The 27,508-nt window shown below is 39.3% G+C and overlaps 1 protein-coding gene and 1 pseudogene across 1 annotated transcript in view; both read left to right on the top strand.

The window, feature by feature from the left end:
* LOC136476410 (beta-sesquiphellandrene synthase) overlaps positions 1 to 16,077 on the top strand; it is a 37,222-nt gene extending 21,145 nt beyond the window's left edge. Inside the window, exons 6-7 of the mRNA XM_066474234.1 lie at positions 15,290 to 15,541; positions 15,787 to 16,077. Of these exons, the coding sequence (XP_066330331.1) occupies positions 15,290 to 15,541; positions 15,787 to 16,077 (543 nt within the window). The remainder of the gene's footprint in view (positions 1 to 15,289; positions 15,542 to 15,786) is intronic.
* A 2,446-nt stretch (positions 16,078 to 18,523) lies between these two features.
* On the top strand, positions 18,524 to 23,372 carry LOC136469090 (7-epi-sesquithujene synthase-like; annotated as a pseudogene).
* Positions 23,373 to 27,508: the final 4,136 nt, after the last annotated feature.

The following is a 27,508-nucleotide window of genomic DNA, read 5'->3' as shown; positions in this document are numbered from 1 at the left end:
ACATGACTTCAAAAAAAGTATGTGGAAATTTGTTAAAATGCCTATTTGACTCAGTCTCCAATTAGAAATTTGTTTATAACTTAAAAAATGCCTATCATAACTTAAAGTTTGTTGTGTCAGCATAATTGTTATAAAAAATGGTAGAGTTCTGCACTGTTATAGAGAAAAAAGAATGAGATCCAATATGCTTTAAACAACACAAGATCTCATACTGAAGGTATAGCTCAAACCAAATATCAACCTATGCTCCAATTGCAAATAAAAAGTTTGACGTGGTTGCTCCTATTTCCTTGCAATACAAAGAGAGATGGTCAAATTAAAGTCCATAAAACTCCATCGTCATGTAAGAACATAACCTATGCCCCCGCCTCATAAATACCTAGCCCCGTGCCGCCGCCTCCATCCCAAGCTCCAGCACCGCAGCCACCCTCGCCGAGACGTCGAGTCGCCGCCTAGCCCTAGCCGCTGCCATTGCCGTCCGCCTCGCCGAGCGCCACGCTGCCCTCCATCGCTTCACGCCGAGGTAAACCATCTAGCCGAGTTCGCCATCGTCTCCTCTAGCTTCTCGTGCTCTTGCTTCATTCAATGGTGGTCCGTAGACCGAGTTCGCCAAGCACCGCTTACCTCTGGCCATGGCACCGCCGTGGACCTCACCGCCGGCCGGCCAGCTCTCTCTCTCCCCCCCCCCCCTTCCGTTTGATCGTAGCTGTCCGATCTAGATCGAACGGTCCCAAATAGAAGATACCCCTTCGCTGGGGTTTTTACAAAAAGGCCATTACAACTATTTAGATCTCAACCCGCAGTCCTTGTATATTTTCTAAAGAGCCCTTGGGTTTTTGTTTATAGAACCCATAGTCCATAGCATCTTTCCAGAGTACGTTTTCTTCTTTAGAAAGCGTAGTTTCTTTGGTTTAGATTCAAAATACGTTTTCAGCTATTTACAGTTTTGCCACTAATCTTGTTTTAGCCATAAAACCTCCGTTTTAACTCCGATTTGATCCGTTCAACTTGCGTTAGGTTCATAATTAAGTAATATGCATGTTCATACTACTATTAAGTATGTTTTCAACTTTTAAAATTTGAGGTTAGATTTAATCTGTTATTTTACTAAAGGAAATCTTGTTTAAATCATAACTTCTTTGTTTTAGCTCCGATTTTTGTGATCTTCGCATATGTGTGATCGTAGCAAGACGTAGATTTGTTTTACAAACTTTTCATCCCAATTTTATATTGATTGGTGTACTATTCTAATCTATAGCTTTTGTTTGCTATGCATGATTGCTCCTATATGCTTGTATGTTGCTGTGATTATCGAGTATAGACGGTAAGCAATTCGTGGGTGACCAAGAGTACTACTTTGACGAGCAGGAACAACAGGAGTACTTTGTTCAAGGCAAGTATAGCATGGGATCATCCTTGTTTCCTATCCACCTTAATACATTTAATTCATGTTGCATGTGTCACCTTGATAAGGATTCCCTAGGATTGAACTTATACCTTGTCACCTACGGGATGTGCATTGGGTAGCTTTGCTAGTGCTCAATTAAACTATGATCTTGTAACTTGACTAATGGTATATGCAATAAATATTAAAACTTGACTTTTTAGCAACTTGGAAATAGAGGGCTGGAGTGTTTAGCTACTTTCTAAATGCTTCAGATTCCTCTCACTAAGGACTTATCTGTAAGTGATCATACGAGACTTATAGTATAGCTATGAGGGCTATATGGCTCTAGCTTTAGCTCAGTATGAGGACCTTTTCTAGCTTGTTAGAGGTTACCTTTATTGGTGTAAGAATGGCTTGCCGAATCGGGTATAGGACAACCTCTACTCTTATGTGTATAGCCGTGATGGAATTGTGCCATTCGACAGCGGGGTTCCTATATCTGTTTGCCGAGTGAATCTAATGGCCCTAACTTGTTAGACGAACATTTGAAAGGCTTCATAGTGACCCCTGCCTACTCACCTTGGAAGTGTTTTGGGAGTAATTAAACCAGGTATATGGGTATCACAACTCACAGTGAAAGTGTACAACCTTTGCAGAGTATAAAACTGGTATATCAGCCATGCTCACGGTCACGAGCGGCCTTGAAACATTTACAGAATAGATGAACACTAAGAATTATCTATTTATGCTATTCATTATTCTTGTTTACATTGATCATGTGTTTTACTTTGGGAATTGAACCAATTTGTTGCTGCTCTTATGCTAAAATTGTGACAACTAAAAGCTGAATGTTGTTAAACCTGTATCAAGCCTTTTGAGTCTCATGAACCCCATGTTACACTTTTTGAGTACGGCATGTACTTACGCTTATTTATTTTCAATATTTGGATAAAAATCCCGGATGGGTAACAGATGGCTATGGTAATGATGATTTTCCCGATAATTACTAGACTTATGGTCAACCAGTTGACGTCCTTGTGATATGGAGCTTCCGCGAGAAATCTTTTCTTTATACTTCCGCTACATATATGTGAAGACTATGTTCTATTATTCGTGATATGATAAACACTTGTGATGATACTATTCATAATTTGTCGGCTTATGTGTGTGACTGATCTATGGGCGCACATAAGATTTTGCATCCCATTTCATTCTTAAAATCGGGTGTGACAAGCTTATGAGTGATTTAGGATAACTTGATGTGGATCAATATCTAATGGTGATAATTATGTCAAATAAGCAACAAGTTAATAATAGTTGGCAGCCACTTCTAGCTCAATCATTAAACAGTGTTGTTCAACTTCCAATTACAATGTGGGGGGAGGTGTCATGGTTCTAAAAGTATTCACCCAAGCTGACAAAAAGGCTAACGAATGGAGTCATGTAGCTATAATAAGAGCATCTACAGCATTAGCTTTATTTCAGGCCTCAAATGTAAATGCCTCCTTTCTTGAGAAAATTAGGCTTCCCCTTCCTTCCAAATTAGGCCTCATTGTGTTCGGTTTCCTTCACGAGTGCTTGTTACATCAAACAGAATTGGTACCGAGTACGTGTTTCCTGGTATGGTAGTGATCCACTGATCCTCCTACATATCCGCACACGCTCAACCACAGCCCACACGCTAGACTGTTGGAAATTAAATGCCCATTCTGGAATATATATTCAGTTGTTGAATGGAACAATATTTTGATTTTTTATTCAAAACTTCTCATGAGACTTGGTACAGCTATCTGTTCTGAACATCAAATATTTTCAATGGACTGCAAAAATGCAGATGCGAAGAGGACGCAGCAGAACTACTTCCAGAATATATGAAGGATTTCTACCTATACTTATTGAAGACATTTGATTCATGTTAGGATGAACTGGGACCAAACAGAAGCTTCCGAGTGTTTTATCTCAAAGAATTGGCAAGTTTTCATTTGATCTCACTGAGACAATTAGTTAAAAACAAATGCACTGTATAAAACTACAGTCTTGGATGGTTATTTATTTGTAGTTGGCACCATAAAAATTAGAATAAAAATATTGTATTTAGAACTTTTTAAGGTAGCGGCTGCTGATGATGAGGCAGTGAGCCAGCAGGAGAAGCTTATTGATATTCAACAGAAGAATAATTTGTCTGTTTTAGTTGCGTACGATCACGAAATAATTATGTTACTGAAGTGCATTGTAGTTTTAGTTTGTTTAGTGATAGTTGGGATTGCTTACGTTGTAGCTAGGCTTAGTTAATTAATCAACCGTGTGTGTGTGTCATCTATGTTGTGTAATAAAATACTTAATTGTGTTCAAGGTTTTCATAATTTATCGTGTAATGCAGATTATGTTACGCCATTGGATGTACAATGCCGATCGCCGCTCCCAAGACTTTATTGAGAGCGTACACTATTTCTTAGGTGTGGCTGAGGCAAATAAGCGGGATGGTTTTATGTGCTGTCCATGTGACATATGTAAGAATTTAAAGGAATATTCAAGCTCAATGAGTCTTCATTCACATTTGTTTAAGTTAGGTTTCATGTCAAACTATATATGTTGGACTAAGCATGGAGAAAGCGGGGTCATGATGGAAGAAGGTGAAAGAAAAGATTTAGACATTGATGACATTATTGCTCAGTATGGTGCCTTTGATGATACTACAATGAGGAGAGATGAAGAAGAGGTAGCGGCAGAAAATGATCTCGGTTATGCTCTTGGCGATGCCATTCGTGATGCACAACAAGAATACGAAAGTGAAAAAGAGAAAGTTAAGTTTGAGCGCATGCTTGAGGATCATAGGAAGTTGCTATACCCGACGACCGAAGAGGGGCAAAAAAAGTTGAGTACAACACTGGAATTGCTACAGTGGAAGGCAAAGAATGGTGTATCCGACAAGGCATTTAGGAATTTATTGAACCTCATAAAGAAGATGCTTCCGAAGCCAAATGAATTGCCCACCACTACGTACGAAGCAAAAAAGGTTGTCTGCCCTTTGGGATTAAAAATCCAAAAGATACATGCATGTCCTAATGATTGCATCCTCTACCATGGCAATGAATACGAGAATTTGGATGAATGCCCGGTATGTAAAGCAGCGCGGTATAAGATCAGGCGTGATGATCCTGGTGACGTCGAGGGTGAACAACGTCCTAGAAAGAAAATCCCTGCTAAGGTTATGTGGTATGCTCCTATAATACCATGCTTAAAATGTTTGTTCAGAAATAAAGACCATGCAAAGTTGTTGCGGTGGCATAAAGAAGACCGTAAGGTAGACAATATGCTGAGACACCCAGCTGATGGGTCCCAGTGGAGAGCGATAGACAGAGAATTTTCAGAGTTTGCAAATGAGGCTAGAAACTTAAGGTTCGTCTTAAGTACAGATGGTATGAATTCTTTTGGGGAGCAGAGCACTAGTCATAGCACTTGGCCAGTTACTCTATGTATCTACAACCTTCCTCTATGGTTATGCATGAAGCGAAAGTTCATTATGATGTCGATCCTCATCCAAGGTCCGAGGCAACCTGGCAACGACATTGATGTCTATCTAAAGCCATTAGTTGAAGAACTTCTAGTTTTATGGAACAAACCAGGTGTACGTGTCTAGGATGAGTACAAACAAGAACACTTTGACCTACGAGCAATGTTGTTCGTAACAATCAATGATTGGCCTGCTTTAAGTAATCTTTCAGGTCAGACAAACAAAGGATATAATGCATGCACACATTGTTTTGATGACCTTGACAGTATATATTTGAAAAGATGTCGAAAGGTCGTGTACCTTGGCCATCGTCGATTCCTTCCTTTGAATCACCAAGTAAGAAAGAAAGGTAAGCATTTTAAAGGTAAGCCAGACCACCGGAAGAAGCCTCATAACCGAACCGGGGAAGATGTACTCGCAATGATCAAGGATGTAAAAGTAGTATTTGGAAAGGGACAAGGCAGCGAATCTGTTCCCAAAGATACTAAGGGACACGCACCCATGTGGAAGAAGTCTATCTTTTGGGAGCTACCCTATTGGCAAGTCCTAGAGGTCCGCAACGCAATCGACGTGATGCACCTAACAAAGAATCTTTGTGTGAACCTGTTAGGATTCATGGGTGTGTACGGGAAGCCAAAAGATTCACTTGAAGCACGCCAGGACTTGCAGGGCATGAAAGAACAAGACAACCTTCATCCAGAGAAGACAGATGATGGACGTCATTACTTAAGTCCTGCTAGCTACACGCTTAGCAAAGAAGAGAGGGACAACATGTTCGAATGTCTAAGCAGCATCAAGGTCCCATCGGGGTTCTCCTCCAATATAAAGGGTATAATAAATGTGCCAGAGAAGAAATTCCTAAACTTAAAGTCCCATGACTGCCATGTGCTTATGACGCAATTGCTTCCAGTTGCTTTAAGAGGAATTCTACCTCCACATGTACGTCTAGCCACCGTGAAGCTATGTGCATTCCTCAATGCAATTTCTCAGAAGGCAATCAATCTAGTGGAACTAGCTACTCTACAGAATGATGTGGTTCAATGTCTTGTCAGCTTTGAGTTGGTGTTCCCTCCATCCTTCTTTAATATCATGACACACCTCCTAGTTCATTTGGTGAAGGAGATTAGTATTCTTGGACCTGTGTTCTTACATAACATGTTCCCCTTCGAGAGGTTTATGGGAGTCTTGAAGAAATATGTGAAAGTCCGTTCTAAGCCTGAAGGAAGCATCGCCCAGGGCTATGAAACAGAGGAGGTCATTGACATCTGTGTTAACTTTATTCCTGACCTTGCCCTGATTGGCGTTCCTGAATCGTGACATGAGGGGAGACTCGGTGGTAAAGGAACTTTAGGGAAGAATACATATATTGGCATGGAAGACGATTATTTCAATAAAGCACACTACACAGTTCTTCAGAACTCGTCATTGGTGCATCCGTACATCGAGATACATAAGGAATTCTTACGATCCAAGTTTCCAGGGAATATACAAACATATTATGGCCGCATAGAAGATATATGGGAACTAGACTACGCACCTAATTTTAAAGTCCCTTTGTTCCGGTGCCAATGGGTGAAGCTTACCGGAGGAGGGGTAATAGTCGACAAAGAGTATGGAATGACAACAGTGGACCTCAATAATATTGGGTACAAAGATGAACCATTCATCCTTGCTGCTTATGTGAGTCAGATGTTCTATGTGAAAGACATGTCTACAAAATCAAAGAGAGAAAAAAATGAAGACATCAACTCAATGATCAATGAGCCAAAGCGCCACATAGTTCTTTCTGGGAAAATAAATATAGTGGGAATTGAAGACAAGTTAGACATGTCAGAAGATTATGAAAGAAATGTCCGAATTCCACCCTTCATAGTGAAGAAAGATCCAAGCATCATGTTAAATGATGAAGACACTCTATGGTTACGACAAGATCATAACCAAGGGTCATACGTCAAGAAAAAATTCACTGTTGTGCCCGCATGATACAACGATGCACTGTTGTGACATAGTTTTAGAAAGTCTATATGAGATTCAAGAATTTATGACTAGTGTTTGATAAAAAATTTTCAAATGGGAAAATGAGCTATGTAACAATTGTAGATCTTGCTGAAATGATCAAACTTGGTATTCAGAGATTTTTCATCTGAGGTCATTTAGTGTCTCATTTGAGCAAGTTTGACCAAGTCAAATTTGGTCAAATGAAAAAACAACACTTTGACTCTAGTATTATGAACTCTAAATGACTTCAAATTAAAAAGTTTTGAATGCCAAGTTTGTTAAAATCATCAAGATCTACAATTGTTGTTTTGGTCAACTTTCCATTTGAGATAGTTTGGACGGTTCAAATTTATGATTTTTAAATTTCGACGCCTACAAACTAGTTTTTGGAACCCTAGATTGTCTCCAATTGAAAAGTTTTGAATACCAAGTTTGTTCAGCTCTTTAAGATCTACAATCCTTATATAAAACATTTTTTCATTTGAGAAAGTTTGAACAAAATGTAGTTCAAATTTCACAAGTGTGTGACATAGTTTTAGAAAGTCTATATGAGATCAAGAATTTGTGACTAGTGTTTCATAAAACTTTCTCAAATAGGAAAATGAGCTATGTAACAATTGTAGATCTTGCTGAGATGATCAAACTTGGTATTCAGAGATTTTTCATCTGAGGTCATTTAGTGTCTCATTTGAGCAGCTCATCAAGATCTACAATCCTTAATGAAAAAACAACACTTTGGTGGGCTGTAAAAATTTCAGGCCTTCAGTCCCGGCCCAGGCCAGGAACCAGGACTAAAGGGTGGGCAGAATTGTCTGCCCAAAAATACCTTTAGTCCCAGCTGGTAACACCAACCGGGACTAAAGATCCTTTAGTCCCGGTTGGTGTTATAAGCCGGGACTAAAGGGTCCCGGCCTATATATATCGATTGATTTATCTTCTACTTTTTGATCTACAACATCGATCTCGTCGTCTCTGCCGCGCCCGGCCTCGATCTCATCGTCTCTGCCGCGCCCGCGCCGCCGTCGTCGTCGAGCCCCGCCCGGCGGCCGTCGAGTCTCCGCCGTACGTCGTCCTCGCGCGGCTCTGCTCGGCCCCGTGGCTGGCCAGCACGCCCAGCCGCCATGCATGGCCATAGCCTGTTTTAGATAGTTTTTTAGATGATACTTTTTAGATAGTTTTTTAGGTAGTGTTTGATATATATGTTAAATTAAAATGTATTAAAATTTAATTAGTAATTTATTCTTAGTTTTTAGATAGTTTTTTATATATGTTAATTAGATTTAAATGTATTAAAATTTAATTAGTACTTTATTTAGATAGTTTTTTTAGATAGTTTTTTATCATAGTTTTTGATATATTTAGTAATTATTATTCTATCTCTCTCTATATATGTGTTAGATTTAATTTTGATTTAGTAATTCTATCTATGTATATATGTTAGGTTTAATTAGATTTAGTAATTAATTCTATCTAGAGATTCTATATGTATATATATATATGTACTTAATTATTTCTATGTGTATATATACATGTACTTAATTATTTTCATGTGTTGAGAGAGAGAGAAAATTGTATCTAGAGAGACATTCTATATGTTATCACATGCATATCTAGAGATATATACATATGCACGTACTTATTCTATGTGTTGAGAGAGAGAGAAAATTGTATCATTCTATGTGTATATATACATGTACTTATTTCCATGTTTTTTGAATCGAAAGTGTTTTTTATTCGATTCCAAAGCCTATACCTTATTATTGTTTATCTTGAAGTGTTATCTTGAAGATACAAATGGCTACTTCGGATGATAACTTGAATGATGACATAATGGCGAATATTATCAATGTCGGCACCAATGTGGATGTAGATGACACGAGTCAGTACTTTGCTGATTATGAGGATATCCTGAATATGCCAGTGGTTGAAGATCAACAAATTGTCGTGCAAGAAAATATTGGCGAGGTATATTCGATTATCTATCATCTCTTATAGATGCATACGTACGTATATTTGTTGTTAATCATTGTGTTTCTACTCATGTAGCCGGTCTCTGGATCTACATCAACCACCGGCAAGAGTAGGAAAGTCCGAGGGCCAAAAAAAACATTAGAGGGCCGTTTCATAATATCATAATTTGACACCGACACCGGCAAACCATTGGGATCACATGCTCAGACATATTTTAATCAATGTGGGTTCATTGTAAGGGATAGGATCCCAGTTAGTGCTCGTGAATGGAAGCAGAAGATATCCGCTCCTAATGTTAGTTTTGTATCTGATCGTGACAAGAACCTAGCTTGGAGAGATATCACTCAGCATTTCACATTACAAGCAGATGATGCTTTGAAGGAGCTAGTGAGGGATTGGACAATGAAGAAGATGGCAACATTGTTCCAGAGTTGGAAGAAGACATTGTATAAAAAGTTTATCTTGAAGAATGAAACGCCGAATTTCAATGCTAAGGCGTTTGTCAAGTTGGAGTCCCATTGGGATGACTTCGTACAATACAAGACATCTCAAGATAGTGAGGAACGTGTGATGAGGAATCAGTAGAATGCCCGACAGAAGCAATACCATCATCGCATGGGATCAGGTGGTTATAGGAGTGCTATTCCCAAGTGGCAGAATCTAGAAGCAGAGATTACTGCCAAGGGAATCATACCTGAAACAATAGAGAAGAACTGGCCTCAACGCGTGAAGAATTGGTTCTACGCTCATGGGAGAAGCCTAGACTGAGACACTGGCAATCTAATTTTCGGCCAAAAAATTGAGAGAGCAACACAGAGACTAGCTCATGCTAGGGAAGAAGCTGATAGTGGTGTTTTCAAGCCCAACAGAGAAAAGGATGAATTGACATATGCCCTAGAGAATCTCGAACATGGTGGTCGAACAAGAGGCTATGGGGCGGTTCCGTGGCTATAAGCATTCCTAGCAGACAGGGATACCTACAGAAGCCGCTAGAGAAAGAAGGATGAGGAGGCAGACCGAATCTGTGTATTGGAGCAATTTGTTAATGAGTCACGACAAGCATTGCTTGAATCACGTGAACGAGAAAAATCTCTTGAGGCAAGAATGCAGGAGGAGATCAAGAGGCAAGTGCAGCTAGCAATGAGGAAAATGCAATCGCAATTAACGCCGGGAGTCACCATTAGCCCTGTTGGTCAGATAAAATGCAGTTGTACTTCCACGGAGCTGCCAGTTATTCAAGGTGACGCTGGGTTGCGCTTCCCTATTGATGACATTACCGAGCCTCTAACAACATGTGAGCTGCACATTCCAGATGGTAATAATGCATCAATCATGGTGGCTGTCGGGGTTGTATCTCCAATAGACCGAACGAAGACACCAAGAATCCATGGGTCAGTTATTCAACCTGGATATGCTAGCGTCTCGGTCGATAGAGTGCTCAAAGGTTACAACAATGTTCCTCTTGACATTGAAGGCGGTGATGGGAAGAAGACATTAGGAGAAGCAGAGAAGACATTTATTCAATGGCGCAAACGCTTCATCATCATTCCTGGGGCGCCACCGCTTCCCCTACCTCACCCTAGGTACGAATGAAAGTGAATGAAATATTATTTTTCCATTAATTTTATATTGGCTTCAAAAATAATTGACCCACAACTTGTTTTTGTAGTAGGGTCTCCCCCCAGCCTAGCCCAATCATTTATTCCCCATCTCATCACAGCGTCGCGGGGGGCGAGACGACTTCATCCCCACAGCGATCTCCAACTCCTACACCGGCCCCATCGCCTCCACAATGATCTCCAACTCCTACACCGGCCCCACCGCCTCCACAACGATCTCCAACGCCTCCACGTCGGACTCCAACACCGGCCTCATCGCCTCCATGCCGGTCTCCAACACCGCCCCCACCCTCTCCACAGCGACGCACTACAAAGACGTCTAAGGTCCCGGCGACAAAGAAGACTTTCAAAAAAAAGTTATTTCTCAAGAAATACCTCCTAAAAAGACTGATGAGCAAATAGCAGCTGAAGAAGATAAAAAAGTGAAAGATTTTTTATAGATATCCAAAAGTAGAGACAAGCGAAGCTTAAGGAGAAGTCATACTTTTACATACCACGAGATCAGCTGAGGCAGAAGGTCGAAGCTCATAAGAAAAAGATGCTTGAAGTCCGTAAGCCTCCGCCACTATCAGACTATGACCGCTCCCTCGTGAAGTCACATGATGCACATAAGAAAAGGAAAAGAGCATCAAGGAAGGATGTCCCACAGCTCGGACAACAGAAACAACCAATGCAAAATCTTGTTGTTGCTAATGAATATGGTTCCAACATAGAAGTCTATCGACCAGACAACTCTGCAGAAGTGTCGGTTCAAGACCTTAATGCTTTTTTTAAACAAACTGGTTTAACCTTGGATCAAGTGACGAGCAAAGCTCCAATCCAGAACCTGAAAGTTGATACCTGGAAGACTTATAAATTTAGCAAAAGTCTGTACAACCCTGCGGCTCTGAATGAATTGGGTACGCAAATATACTTGCTCAACAAGTGGTACATGCAGGCGTGTGGCAGGGGTGAGCAGTGGATCTTTATCAGATTTAGAGACCATCATTACTTCCGTGGAGATGACATCTTACATATTAGTTTCGAAGAATTGCATCAACTATTCCACTTGGACGCTCTGGACATATCAATCATTAGCTCCTTTTGTTTGTAAGTGATTCTTACTTTTATTTAATAAACTCACTTCCATGCGTACGTGTATATAATTATCCTCACATGTAACTTATATTTATATATAGATTCCAGATGTCAGAGCTCCAAAGAATACAAGACACCAGTGTTGGCTTCATTGATCCTTATATCGTATTCAAAACCGATATTATTGTCAAGAAGCACTGGGTATCTGAAGCACAGACGAATATCATGAAGTTCTTCGTGAAGCAGCACGACAAGACAACAATACTTTTCCCGTACAACTTTGAGTAAGTGTTAATAATAATGTAGTCTACATATTTTATGTAATATCAATACAACTTACATGCATGTACGTGTGTGTATAAACCAATGCAGGTTTCACTGGATACTCATTGTCATTGAGTTAAACTCAAGTCAGTTAGTAATCTTGGACTCATTGAGAAAAGAGCGAGCACTATACCAAGATATGATAGACATTATCCAGGGGTAATTTCGATCTCTCGCACACAACTATTATTGAATAGACTTTGCCATAATTTACTAACAATCGTACATTATTGGTCGCACAGGGTTTGAAAAGAGTTTATTCGGCAACACCGCAAGGATTGTAAGGCACCACTTAATGTAGTTGAAATACCAGTAAGTTATACTATATATACTTCCCCTCGTGTTTAATTACTATATCGTACTACAATTTACGTGTGAGATGATGAGAATAATTTTCTTCTCGTACAGTGGTGTTTGCAGCAGGAACCAGGTAATAACTTGTGTAGATACTACGTTTGTGAATTTATCACTGCATACATAAGAAGAACTCCTGAAGATGTCCTCAGAGTATGTATATATCAATTTTTTATTTATTTTTAAATGAATATATATATATATGTATTAATACTTTTCCTTTTATTTCAAATATAAGACTGAATGGTTGAAACGAAGGGTCATGCAAAAAGACCATCTGAAAGCAGTTCAAGAGTCAATAGCAGGATATCTTCTAGAAAAAGTGCTAAATCCCAACGGCGAGTTCTACTTTGATCTAAGGAACTAATGATGTAAATTAAATGTTTATTGATATCGTTATTTTCGAGAACAAGATTATGAAAGTGTTGTATATATACATATATATCTATAATATATATAGTTTCATACTTTATTCAAATATAATAATGCTCGAGATGAGAATTAGATGTAATTATATGCGTGCATGTATTTATATTAGCAGCATAGAATACGTACATAAAAACATATTATATATTAAACAAATATGTGTAACTGAACTGAAAACAAATTAAACAAAAAAAAGAAAAAGAAAAGGAACCTTTAGTCCCGGTTGGGGTTACCAACCGGGACTAAAGGGTGCGGCCAGGTTTGCTCGGCTGGAGGGCCTTTAGTCCCGGTTGGTAACACCAACCGGGACTAAAGGTCTCTCTTTAGTCCCGGCTCGATGACCCGAGACTGAAGGTTCCACCTTTAGTCTCGGGATCGTTGTCCCGGCGCGGTAACCGGGACTAAAGGTCATTACCGCCCGGGACAACAAGTCCATTCTGTAGTAGTGATAACGCCTTACAATGCCTCCAAAGTTGAGAGGATTACGATTTCAAATAAAAGAGCGATAATTTCTTTTTCGTAGTTATTTATTTTAATCAAGGATAAAACGGTAAATCCATAATTGTAAAAATAATGTTTTGAGTTGATGAATGGGTGCTGCCGCCGGAGGCCAGACATGAGTTCTGTCGAATGTCGATGGTGTAGGGTTGGTGCTTCTCGTCCTCGCTCGGGCTGAAAACGCTAGCACGCTGCAGCGTCACGCCCCAGCGCGTCGCCATGTCGCCACACTGTGGCCATCGTCGACTTGTACGCGCCGAGGACGCTCCGTTGCAGGGGATCTACGCGGGATGTGGCCGTCCGCTAGCACCCATTAGATACGGCTTCGATTTCCACTGTGTACAGACGAAAGGCATGTGAAGCTTAATCAATAGGAAGCCTGGAGAAATATATGGTTGCTGCTAGCTTGATCTCCATTGGTTGCACAGGAACAGGACGAACATAAGAGTAGATTCATTTAAGAAAGCAAAGCCACAAGGATGAAATACTCATTTTCCTGACTACTGTAATTACTTCAGGTTGATAACCTATTCAAAACATACTAGCCGAAATAGCAAGTTCAGTGCCAAATTTCATCTTGCAATCAATTCAATGGTGACAGCCTCATGTATTACATAACCTAGAGATAACTACAACCAGTGATTATTCATTTATTATTGTAGCAACATTAGAAGTCCATGCTCAAAATCAGACTTTGCTGCTTGCTCCACATATATATATTTGCCTTTTCTGGGTGGGAAATGTGGGTGCACTGGTGATTAAAGAGAATAGCCGGATTACTGCTGCTCATTTTTAACAAAAGTCATCAAACATATCAGAATGTCAGATATAAAAGCCGGAGCATCGCAAGCGCATGTACCTGCCTCATGCCACTCAAACAATGAGGCAATTTCAGACGAAACAAGTTTGGAACCATGGTGGCTACCCAATCAAATATCACATGTACAAATCAGTGGCCGTGTCACACGGAGATGCAACTACAGAGTGTTACTGTTTTTAGGTTCCAACATGTGCGTGTGCCTGAGAGAAAAGCTGTACCGTCGTCATGAAGAAGCAGAGCCAGGGGAGGCCGTAGGGGAAGGAGATCTCTTCGGGGAGCGAGCCCACCCTGGCAGCGGGCCGAGGGCAGGGCGCGCGTTAGGCGGGGGTGCCGAGGAGGAGGGAGGAGCGACGGGCTCCGTGTCGGCGACAATTGAGGGGGAGGGCAAGCCGGCGCCATGCGAGGTTGAGGGAGAGAGCAGTGCTGGCAGGGCCACCGGTGTGACACCATACGAGGGCGGCGGCACCAGCTAGAGCGAGGGAGAGAGTAGGGCGGTGGCGGCGGCCTAGGGTGAGTGAGAGAGCGAGGTGCGTGCGGTTTGGGGGGAAGGGGATTCGCAATGACCATATTGCCCTTGATGAATAAGAATTAACAAAAACAGCTATTTTGAGTAGGCATCAGGAAGCGTTAGGAAGCATTTCCAACCATTATAAAAGGGCTCTTGTATTTATCATAAAGTTTAAGCATTTTTTGAAATATTATTTTGACTTAAATACACTGAATGATAGTTAAACATTTCCCAAAAACGATACCACATGTATTATTATTTTGAATACTGTAATTACTTTACAAATTAATTGCAACAACAACAAAGGTTTTTTGTCCTAAGCAAGTTGGTGTAGGGTAGAGATGAAACCCAACAAATGCCACACATGAATTAGAAGAAAACAGATGGTAGTAACAGGGAGGCCTCCAGCTGCACCACACCATGGCATACATGCATCCTAATGTGTGCTCATAGTGTAACAAGAGGCAAGGGTAGAGCAAATCCTGACATGGGAGGAGGTAATAAATTAAGAGACTCATTCAACAAACATATACACATTTCTGCTACACTTGTTAGTTGCTAGCTGGGCATACCACTGTATAGTAGGCTGTTGTTAATAATTATTGTCCGTAATTACTTATGTCAAAAAATTTGTTAGCAGAGATTTCACATGTTGAAGAATTCGGAAGTTATCTTACATGAAGAACAAACTACATGAACTCGAGATATTCATTGTAGTATGCATACAATGGATCACTATGCTTCAGAATTTTGTGACAGAATATGAACTCACATATCAGTATGTTGAGTGCAGTTAAAAATTTTGGTTCGAGGATACTCTCAAGAGATAAAATGGCGTGATGAACATTATGTTCCAGAAACAATTGATGAACACTTAGAAGTTTCAAGGGCAACTGTTGGAGCTTTTCAAGTAGCATGTTCTTCATTTGTTGGGATAGGTGACATCATAACAAAGGAAATTCTTGACTGGCTTTTGTCATACCCTGAACTTCTCAAGTCTATGGCAAAATTTGTACGACTGTCCAATGATATTGCATCAACAAAGGTCTTTTTCTATTTTTACACATGTGCTATATGTTTCTTTATGTGTATTTGCGCACATATAAAACTTACTGTATTGTCTCAGTAATATTTGACTTTAGCATCGAATACAATATGTTAACAAAAACAGCACATGTTATAAGTAAAATAAAAAAAATAGTAACTGCGGTTGAGAAGACATTTAGTTATTGAAAGGCATAACAATTACAGTACATGCTTGTTGAATATATAGATGTTTCTTCATTGCAGCGTGAACAAACTCGGGGGCACCATGCTTCAACTGTCCAATGTTATATGTTGCAACATGGAACAACAATACATGATGCATGCGAGAAGATAAAAGACATAACTGAAGACACATGGAAGGATATGATGAACCTCTACCTTACACCAACAGAGCAACCAAAGGTCATCATGCAAACAGTTCTTGATTTTGCAAGGACAGCAGAGTTCATGTACAAGAAAACAGACGCATTCACTTTTTCCCACACAGTCAAAGATACCATAGCTTTACTTTTTGTGGAGCCAACATTAGTCTAGACACCAAAAACTGATGTTAGGGGTAGGATATGTTTGTCCATAGCCCCTACATGTAAAAAGATCAGCATGTTAAGGTTTGAGGACTTGTTTGTAAATTGTAAAACTACAGAAATGTTGGAGGAAAATAGGCTTCGTATAGCGCCAATGGGACAAAGATAAGGGGTTCCCTCACATATCAATTAAAACCTGAGATCAGTCTCCCTCTCTCTCTCTCTCTCTCTCTCTCTCTCTCTCTCTCTCTCTCTCTCTCTCTCCATGCTCTACTGTTTGGGCCCAAATCCAACAGATTGGTGCCCGCTGGCCACCCAAAAATGAGAGAAAAAAGCGACCATAAAAACTGTTTGTCTAGAACGAAGACTTCTTTCGTGCCCCTCCACACTTGGTGCCCCTCCCTCTGGTTCTCTACAATCGGAAAGGACGCCCGCTCCCTTCTTCAATCTTCACCGGTTTTTCTCTTTGCCAGTTTTCTCCAGGCGCATGAGCATCGGTTTTCAAGGCCATTGCTTCTCAAGTTGTAGCTGGTTTTCATTCATCTATTGCTTTTTTCATCACACTATAAAAGAGCGAGTTTTTTGAGGGAGACTCTCCCTCTAAAATACCCATTCAATCTAGATGTCGTCTTATCTGAGCCTTCTGTCATCGATGTAAGGCCCGTAAGATGTAAGATTGATTCGTTTGTGTAAAGTCCTAGAGCCTCACGTCGGAACTCTCCTACCTCTATAATACTGGTTCGGCAAAGTCCTAGACCCTCACGGCCGAACTACGGAGATAGACGCAAAACGTACGTGCCAATAATAATTTCTCGAAAAAGCCAGGTTTTCTCTCAGTAAAAATATCATCTACAACCTCTTTGTCAAATTTAGTTTTTTTGTAAAGACCCTAATCATTACATGGCCGGCATTATAAACAACTCCTTGGGATTGTTTAATCCATCTCATTTTTTGGGTTGAAAATGTCATAAGTTTCGAGTAATTTGGCAAAGAGAAAGCTAGTCGGACAAAGAACAGAGAATTAAAACATACAAGTTAAACTAAGTATATTAGGCATAACAAGCATTTCATTCTTGCAGAGTAGATAATTGGATTTTGATTGAGTTATTTTTCAAAGGGAAAAGGCAAAAGAAAAGATAGATTCCAAATCTTTTTTCTTCAGAGCTTCCCAAACACAAAATACCTCCTTGTATTCACATTCTCAAATGAGAATGGAAGAAAATTCAACTTTCATATAATATATTAATAGAATTCCATGTAATGATCAATGCATTTTTTGGATTCTATATTATCTACATATCTAGAATCCTAGAAAGAAAATATCCCTCATTTTTAATGTAATTGAAGTGGGATTGACTAATAACATATAAAAATAATAGTGCTTCTTAGTGTCTCATAAAACGAAATGACATGGCACGTGGCCAAGTGGTACATCAGCGAGTTTTGGTCATGTTACTCGGAGGTTCGAATCCTTGTGTCCTAGATTTTTCTGATGAAGTGAAAGATAGAATCCCTGCATGACACAAAAGTTTATTAAAGAAAATAATTATCTCTAATTATGAACTCATAGATTAAATGCATTTCTAAGCATTTTTTCTTTCTCAGAAAACAAAAAATAAAGTGTCAAGTCCAGGTTTTCTTTTCTTCCATATGTGCAAAGTGCCAGGATGCAAGGGTGTCCTCGAATGCACCTGCTGGTTAATCGCAAAAAAAAAATGAAGCTGCTGTTTTCTTTTAATCCATCTCTTGGTCGAGCCTGCAAGCTTTCCGTCTGGAATTGTGACGCCTTATTTTCCGATTCCAACGCCTCACCACACAAGCCCAACTAGAGGCGGCCCAGCTACCTCAAAATTTAACCTCCTCTTCTCAACTTTTAACAGCTACTCCTACACCATTGATATATCCCTTCGGTAACGTGCTTTGGTAAGTAATGAAAATCCCCGGTTCAAAAAAAGAGTAATTTTGCGATGTTAGACGGTTGCACTTGCACGAGAGTGTGGTGGTTCAAATGATACTCAGCACACACTATAGGTCCACAGCCATATGCGGGTCCCACAGTACCTTGTAAGTTTGACTACCGAACAGGCATGTTACGTTTGCTTCCTCGGTTGTCATGCCAGTTCTACAAGGAAAGTGGTGATACATGACGTTACCATTTGGTCAGACACCTAAAAAATCGACATAGTTAACTATTTATGATGGTCTAAAAAATGGTCATAGAATCCGCGTCATAATTCTTCGGAGCCAAAAGGAACTGTCATAGAATGGAAATGGCGGTGACGTTTGTGGTCGTAATTGATTAGCTGTCCGTCTCCTTTAACCAACCCAGATCCAAGCGGTGGTGAAGAGCAAATGAGCGCACGAGGTGGCTCGGCCCCAACAGGAAAGCACAGCAGCGGCGGCGGCAAACCTCCCATGGGAGCGCGCGGCAATGGCCTTCCCAGCAGGTGCAAGCGATGGCGGCCGGCGCGAGTAGCGGTGGCGGCCGAATATCACCCTATTGGTGCCAAAGGTTGAAGATGAGGGCAGTTTAGACATTTTCCACACCAGGTATAAGATCTTCCAATCAAGACCAAATGTCAGGTCAGGACATGACTATTATTCATGATCCAATTTTACAGATGTATTTCTAAACTTCAACACAGAAGGTGGCTTTCCTTATTATGCTGACACAAGAAGCTTGTTAAGCTTATATAACGCAGCATATTTGAGGAGGCATGGAGAGAAGGTACTAGATGAAGCAATTTCTTTCACTAGACGTTGCCTTCAAGATATCCTTGTAGTTCCAGAATCACCATTTGCAAAGGAGGTGTCTTCTTCCCTTCATACCCCTCTTTTTAGAAGGGTTGGAATATTATAAGCGAGAAATTACATACCCATTTATGAAAAAGAGGCTACACGGAATGAAGACATATTGGAGTTTGCAAAATTGAATTTTAACCTTCAACAACTTGTTTTTTGTGAAGAGTTAAAGCATTGCACAATGTAAGATTATTTTCATCTCACTTCAAATCGACGCGTGGTGCTCTACATTTATTCAGTCCTAGGTTTTACTTGACTTATCTTAACATGGATGGTAGGTGGTGGAAGGAGTTCCTGGCCAAATCAAAGATGACTTTTGTTAGAGATAGAATAGTGGAGACATATTTCTGGATGAATGGGGCATGCTATCATCCTCCATACTCTCGTTCCCGAATTATACAAACAAAATATCACATCATTTATTACAATAATTGATGATATGTTTGACACATATGGTACCACTGAAGAGTGCACGAAATTTGTTGAAGCAATTGGCAGGTAACAGTAATCACAAATTTCAGATGTTTTTAATTTTAAAAATATTACATGCATTAACTATATTGAATAGATATTTTCTGTGAGTCTGGAATAAAGGGATGATATTATACGTGGAGATATGTCCGCGACATGCAGCTATTTTGGTGCTTTGCATCCTAACAAAATGGTTTCATCAGTTAAATAAAAAGAGGAAAAATGGTACATCAAGATGTGAAGTATAGAATAAATTGGCATCGTCATAGAAATCATTGATATATTATCTACAATGCAAGAAGTGGGAAAAAGCATCAAACAAACATATTTTTCCACATGGATGAACCGAGTTTCAATACTGATAAGCAACAAAAATCAAACAATAATGTGTACATCAAACATATACAAGCAACAATATCAAAATTCACTATTTTTTTCAAATAGTAATGCCCGTTGAAGGAAAACCACAAATAATTTATCTGTAATAATAATATTTGAATTGAAAGAATTATACCATTAGTATGCAATGTAATGATCCTAAAAATAAATTTCAAAAAATACATTCAGTGCTTTTTGAAACGCTTCTCTTTAGAGCGCTTTAATACTATAGGAAACCAAATCCTAACTTTGTAAAATGAAGATGGGATGAAAGCGCAGTACCTCTCCTTCTGTTGAGTATACGAAGGGTTTCTACTTATTTCTGTTGGACACATTTCATTCATTTGAGGATGAGTTAGGGCCAGAGAAGAGTTATCGTGTGCTTTATCTAAAACAGGCGGCGAGTATTCTACATACCCTCTTATGAGTGTCTTATACTTGAGCATTGCCAAGGAACATGCACAGTCAACGCATCAATCATCTAGAAATACTTTGCTCTATCAAATTGAGTTATGTTACTGACATGAAAAAAAAACATAAGCCTATTGTACAAAGAACTTTAATAATAGATAATGAACTCCGAGCCTAGGTTTGACTATCCTTATCTAAGAATATATAAAGAACCCTGCTATAAGCTATTCTAGTTCATATGACCATAAAAGCAGCACATGCATTAGCCGGCCAGCAAACAAACTTGGTAACTGCAGTCATAAGTGAAGCAAAATCCATAGATGGATACATGTGGTGTTAGCTATGTATGAAATGCCTTTATTTTCTAGTAAAAATTTTCTTGGGAACTGTATGGCCCATAAACATGAAAATCAATAAAGTCTTTACTGAACAATGGAACTTAGGCAACCTATCATTATTATTTCAATTCAATTATTTTAATTTCAAGCAGCCTATTTTATCTAGCAGAAATAATATTAGAATCAGAAATAATTTTCACACATTTCCATACATTTCATATAGATGGAGCGTTTGGTTCAGCAGTACTACAATGAAATAAAATGGCGTGATGAAGACTATGTGCCAGAAACAATGAGTGAACACCTTCAAGTTTCAAGGAAAGCATTGCATGCGCCCCTATTACATGTGCTGCATTTGTTGGAATGGGTGACATAATAACAAAGGAGACACTCGAGTGGCTTTTGAGCTTTCCTCAATTTCTAATGTCTTTTGGTATATATACGCCTCTCAAATGATGTAGTATCAACCATGGTATTTCTCTATTCTTAAACGAGTATAGCTTCATGCAAAAACTGTAAATTGAATTCTTCTCAGTATCCATTTATCTAATGAATTGGGTAGATGATCCTATTCGTAACATTCATGATAATTTTACATTTACAGTGAAGCTGGATATAGATTTATTTTAATAAAGAATCACAATCACTACGGGAATCAGTGGCTTTGCCGAGTGCTACACTCGGCAAATAACCCATCGGCAAAGGCGTCTTTGCCGAGTGTCTTTTATCGGGCACTCGGCAAAGCCTTTGCCGAGTGCCGACACTCGGCAAAGCCTTTGCCGAGTGCCGACACTCGGCAAAGTTGAAACCGAAAAAAACCCAAAAAATGGGAATTTTTACCCAAAAAATGGAATTTTTTTTATCGATGGAGGCCCCCACCGGCCAGCACCCAACCATGTCCGACATTTTTCGCGTGAATTTCATGGCCACGCGGCCGACGCGATTCGAACCCGAGACCTCCAACTGTGCATGGACCTCCTCTACCACTACACCACACTCTCACTTGTGTCTGGATTCCGTTTTAATTCCTAATATATTATACTAAACCGAGTGTAAATTGCATGTTTGAGGACCTAAACGAATTCAAATAAAAAAGTTGTAAACTACAAAGTTTCATAACTTTTCGAGATCTACACTTTTAGTTTAGGAAGTTTTTCCATTCGAGGTCGTTTACAAAATTTGAATTTTAAAATTTTGAAATTCAAATGCAGTTTTGCATGAAAGATGTTTTCAAATCAAAAAGTTGCCAACTACAATGTTTCATAACTTTTCGATATCTACAGAGTTTATTTTGGTTGTTTGGTCATCTGTTCATCCGATATGGTCGTTCTAACATTGTTCACAAATCTTATATATCTCTCTTGTAGTTTCGTAAACTACAAGAGAGAGATGTTAGATTTGTGAACAAATTTACTTTCACTTTGTCATATGAAGAAAAGACCAAAACAAACATTGTACATCTTGATGAGTTATACAACTTTGTAGTTGAAAACTTTTTCAGTTGAATTAATTTACTGCTTCAAAATATGCTTTGAAATTTTCTTTGCCGAGTGTCAAAAAAATAACACTCGGCAAAGAGCCTCTTTGCCGAGTGTTAAAAAAACACTCGGCAAAGAAGTTTTTTTTGTCAAGTGTAAATTGCATGTTTGAGGCCCTAAACGAATTCAAATAAAAAAGTTGTAAACTACAAAGTTTCATAACTTTTCGAGATCTACACTTTTAGTTTAGGAAGTTTTTCCATCCGAGATCGTTTACAAAATTTGAATTTTAAAATTTTGAAATTCAAACGCAGTTTTGCATGACAAAATGATTTCAAATCAAAAAGTTATCAATTACAAAGTTTCATAACTTTTCGAGATCTACAAAGTTTATTTTGGTTGTTTGGTCATCTTTTCATCCGACATGGTCGTTCTAACATTGTTCACAAATCTTATATATCTCTCTTGTAGTTTCATAAACTACAAGAGAGATATGTTAGATTTGTGAACAAATTTACTTTCACTTTATCATATGAAGAAAAGACCAAAACAAACATTGTACATCTTGATGAGTTATACAACTTTGTAGTTGAAAACTTTTTCATTTGAATTAATTTACTGCTTCAAAATATGCTTTGAAATTTTCTTTGCCGAGTGTCAAAAAAAATAACACTCGGCAAAGAGGCTCTTTGCCGAGTGTCTGTCAAAAAAAACACTCGGCAAAGAGCCTCTTTGTCGAGTGTTAAAAAAAACACTCGGCAAAGAGCCTCTTTGCCGAGTGTCAAAAAAAACACTCGGCAAAGGCAGCTTTGCCGAGTGCCCGAAAAAAAACACTCGGCAAACCACCTGACACTCGGCAAAGAGCCGATCTCCGGTAGTGAATATTAGTAGCCTGTTCGCTTGGTCGTGTTTGGCTTATAAGCCATGGCTTATCAGCCAATGAACAGTATTTTTCTCTCATATCAAATCAGCCAACAGTACTTTCAGTCATGGCTTATCAGCCAAAAAAGCCCAAACGAATAGGGCGTAGGATGAATAAACTAGTTGTTATATTATTACACACCTGACATTATTCTTTCTTACAAAATGTTTCACAGCGTGAACAAACAAAAGACCACAGTGCCTCCACTGTCCATTGTTACATGAAGGAGCATGGAACAACAATGAATGATGCATGCGAAAAGATAAAAGAACTTGCTGAAGATAAATGGAAGGACATGTTAGAACAATGCCTTGCACTGACAGAACTACCAAAGGTCATGCCACGAACAGTGTTTGACTTCGCAAGAACCATAGATAATATGTACAAGAATGATCATGATGGATTCACTTCTTCAGAAGCACTCAAAGAAATGATAGAGCTACTATTCGTGAAGCCAATACCGAATGAAGATTGTCAAGTGGTGGTACAACCGTATAATAAGTAATTATATATGAGCTATATATTGTGTGCTTTTAAAACAATATAACCACAGTCTTGTTTGTTGAGGACGTGGTGATATTACCCAAAATATGGTCAGCAGCTAAAATAAATATGATGTCTTCATCATCACGTGCAGAACGACATTATATGGTCCTACCGGTTGTTCTCAGGTTCTACAGGGAAATAGAAATATGTTACTCGAAAATGGCATTGTATTTTGCATATGTATTCTTAAGTAATAGTGAACAACTTCTCTCAATGCATTGCTCTGGTCTCAATTATTACTTGGATACTGAATAGTGCATCAGTGGTGGTATAATTAATTCATCAAAATTCAAAATATATGGTCCATTGTGTTGTTACCAAGGTGGAATGCCCATCGATATCACAACTGAACTTTCCATAGAAAAAATGGACTTTGTTATAGTTTTTCAAGTGTGGGGAGCAAATATTATGCAGGCTGATGAATCATTAATCATCAGTTCCACGAGATAAAATGAGGACAAGCAAGGAGGCCAAGCATAGTAACATTGTCTCCAACAAAGAATCTATATGGGCACCCAAACCCAAAATGGATAGCAAGAGATCCAAAATCAGCCTCCAATAGAGTACCTATACAAGAGACCTATTTTGAGTTACCTGAGAGGCACAACCCAAATATGGGCATCATCTCTCCTGGAAACCCATTTGCAGAAATGATTCTCTTTTGGGTCTTGTTGTTGGAGAAGATGCCGAATATGTATTGAACATTTTACCTGTAGCGCTACCCAAAGAACGAATGAGTCTTGTATTTTGGGTGTCGTGGTTGAAGATAGCCTAAGCCAAGCTTCTCACTTCTCAGTGGACACATGTTTGTCCGTACCGAGTCGTTACATCAAAGCAGCTATTGTGCGCCTGGACCTGATCAAAGGCTGGCTGACCCGAAAACCCTGATCCAACCCACTTGAAAGAAAAACGTGACCCAGTCGGACCCAGTTTGCTCACTGGGCAGGCTCGGGCTGTACTTTTTGACCCGGCGTGAATCTTAAGTCAGACGTGGGCCTGAACTTTAGCCCACGGGCCGACCCGATGGATCGACCAAAAAAAAAATAGTGCAAATGCAACCAGCCTAACAACCTCCTAGTGCCCATGTGGCCCAGCAGGTACGTAGCAGCCCAACTCGTCTCTCTCTCTCTAATAATTTATTCCATGGCCACTTTGAGTTACAATAATTACTATATTAATAATTATCAAAAAAACAAATTACTATACTAATTTATGAGATTACTGTAACTCCCTGCTAAGTGATTTACAACAATATTATGATAAATAGTATCATGAATTATAGTAACATGTATCGTAAATGTATATTCACTCTATCGTAAATTAGTACAGACATTATTCTATAGCCAGCCACAAATTAAGAAATTTCGAGCTTGTTTTGAAGTCTTTTAAATTTGATTTTACACTAAAACCGTGACAGGTGAACTATCACTGTCGATTCGTGGCTTCAAATGATGTACAGTATCACTGCCGGTCGACCTATCACTGTCGGGCCGTGGCTTAAACCGTGATAGGCTGTTTTGCACAAAAAGAAATTATAAATTTTTTATATGAGATCAGATCAAGATAAGCTTTATATCAAAGTTGTAGGGTTTAAAAAGATCTAAAACTTTATAGTTGACCTTTTAATTTGAGATAGTTTACAAGTTCAAATATTTAATATAAGTTATTGGATCATATTTGAAATGATTAATAATATCGAATGGAGACAAAGTCAGCATCAAAGTTGTAGTACTCGACGAGATCTACAACTTTACAGTTAACAACTTTTTCATTTAAAATCGTTTGGAGTTTTAAAAAGACTCGATCTGAAGGGTAAGACAGCCCCTGGCATTGTGCCTAAGAAGAAGATCTTCTCATGTAGATTGAGAAAACCTCTGAACCCCTATCCCACCCATACATACTGGCATCGTAGCTCCCGTGAGACTAGGCCGGTCTTATACCTGTGCTTTGGCATGAGGCAGACGAGACGATTTTTTTCACCTCCAGGCGACAAATTTGCTCCCGTGGGGAATCGAACTCCGGCCGCGAGGGTGCGACGCGGTAGCAGCTAGCCAACTGGTCTAGCGCCCGCTTGTTGGAGTGTTAAATATATAATAAGATTCAAAATTGTATAGTTAAAAGAATGACATCAGCTGTATAGTCACATTTATCACGTAGCACAATTGGTATGGCCGCTCGAGGTAACGTGGACATTGAGGACTCGAGTTCTGATTTTTTTTACCACTTATCACTGTCCATTGCCCATTGCCAGATCCAAATCTAACAGTAATAGGGGGTTCTGACCCGACAGTAATTATTCGCTCTAGCATAATGAGATTTGTCGAAGAAATATTCAACTTGTTGAAGAATTTGTGCATGCTATTTAGCATTAGAGCTTCATTGTGCCTTTTGAGGTTTATGGCACCAAGCCCTCTTCCTCTCTTAGGATACGTACCATTTCCTAAGTAGCTTTTGTAGTTTCCTTGCATTTATGTATTTGTCATTTGTCAATCTATTTTGTTATTGATGATGCTGAGAGGGGGAAGGTGCTCATATATGTCACACCCAATTTTAAGAACAAAAGAGGATGTATAAAAGTCTTATGTGCACCCTAGAAACGATCGCACACATAAGTGAACAAATTATGAATTGTACCAACACAATGTTTATTACATAGCGAATAAATATTCAACACATAGTCTCAAACATAGATATAATAGCTGCTAAGATATCTCTCTTGCGGAAGCTCCAACAGGGACGTCAACTGGTGAACACCAAACCTAATACTCATCACGATAATCTTCAATCCAATCTTGATTTGTTACCCATCCAGGATTTTTCCAACATAAAAGATAAAGCAAGGCATAAATACATGTCATACTTAACAAGATAACTAAGGGTTCATGAGGCTCAAATAGCTGATACTGGTTTACTGCGGTTAGTATTTAAGTCATCATCAAGTTTAGCATTTATTAACATCAAGGTAGCAATAATCCCATAACACATGATCAATGAACAAGAATAATCAATATCTTAAATGATTAACATAAATGATCATCTTAACAAGTAAAAGTCATTATCCCTTAATGTAAGTGTTCCAAGGTCGCTCGTATCCGTGAGCACAGCTAGTATACTAGTTTGTTAACTCTGCGCAGAGGTGTACACTTTCACTGTGAGTCATGATTTCCAAATGTAGGGGTTTGCAAGGTCCAAAACACCAGAAATCATATAAAGCCACCTAAGAGCTCGCCTAACCGGCCAGGGCCGCAGGGTCATCAGATATAGGAACCCTCCTTCCAATAATATAAAAGGCCACTTCCATAGCTAGGCTCAACAGGACAGAGGTTGTCCTATACCCAACTCGCAGACCTCTAATCAGCTAGAAAAGAGTTTCTCACGCAACTAGAGCCAGAGCCATATAGCCCTCACAGCTGTACGTTAATCCTAGATAATCAGTTACAAGACAAGTCCTTCTGTTGCTAAAAAGTCATATTGTTTATGTTTATAGTATATTCATTAATCAAGTTTCAAGATCATGATTATTATTGTGCTAGCAAAGTTACTACCCAAATGCAAACTGTAACACCCCGGTGTTACGATCTTATTTAGCGCCACGATTTAGGCCTAAGAAAAAATTCCGAAATGAGTTTCTCGGGTTTTTAATTTAAAGCGTACTTGAGGCGATAAGCGAATCCTGTGCGACGTAGTTTCGTGGACTCAAATCAACGCTCTTGTTAAATTATGTAGTGCGTAGAAATATTTAGGAGTGTCCGATAACGATTCCAGCAAATAAATAGCGAACGGCTTGTTTAATTGATTAAGCATAAAAGGCAACTTTTATAAATAAAATAAATCCATTAAGAACGATATATATATGTACACACACGTTGTGTCATGGCTTTGTATCTTCACGAAGCCTGCCCAAGTAGATGGAGCTGATTCGCGTCGTCGGTCAGCTGGTCACCAGCGCCACCACCACGTACAGACACTAATTTGGAAAGAGAAAAAGCTAAGCACGGGAGGAGATGAGAAACCCATAATACAAGTGCAGATGCTAATCGACTGCTTTCCTCTGGATACGATTGAACGCCTGCGGCCAGCGAACCTTTTCATCAC

Source organism: Miscanthus floridulus, chromosome 8 (genome assembly GCF_019320115.1).
Source record: "Miscanthus floridulus cultivar M001 chromosome 8, ASM1932011v1, whole genome shotgun sequence".
Classification (NCBI taxonomy): domain Eukaryota; kingdom Viridiplantae; phylum Streptophyta; class Magnoliopsida; order Poales; family Poaceae; genus Miscanthus; species Miscanthus floridulus.
This window is presented reverse-complemented; position numbering and strand designations above follow the sequence as displayed.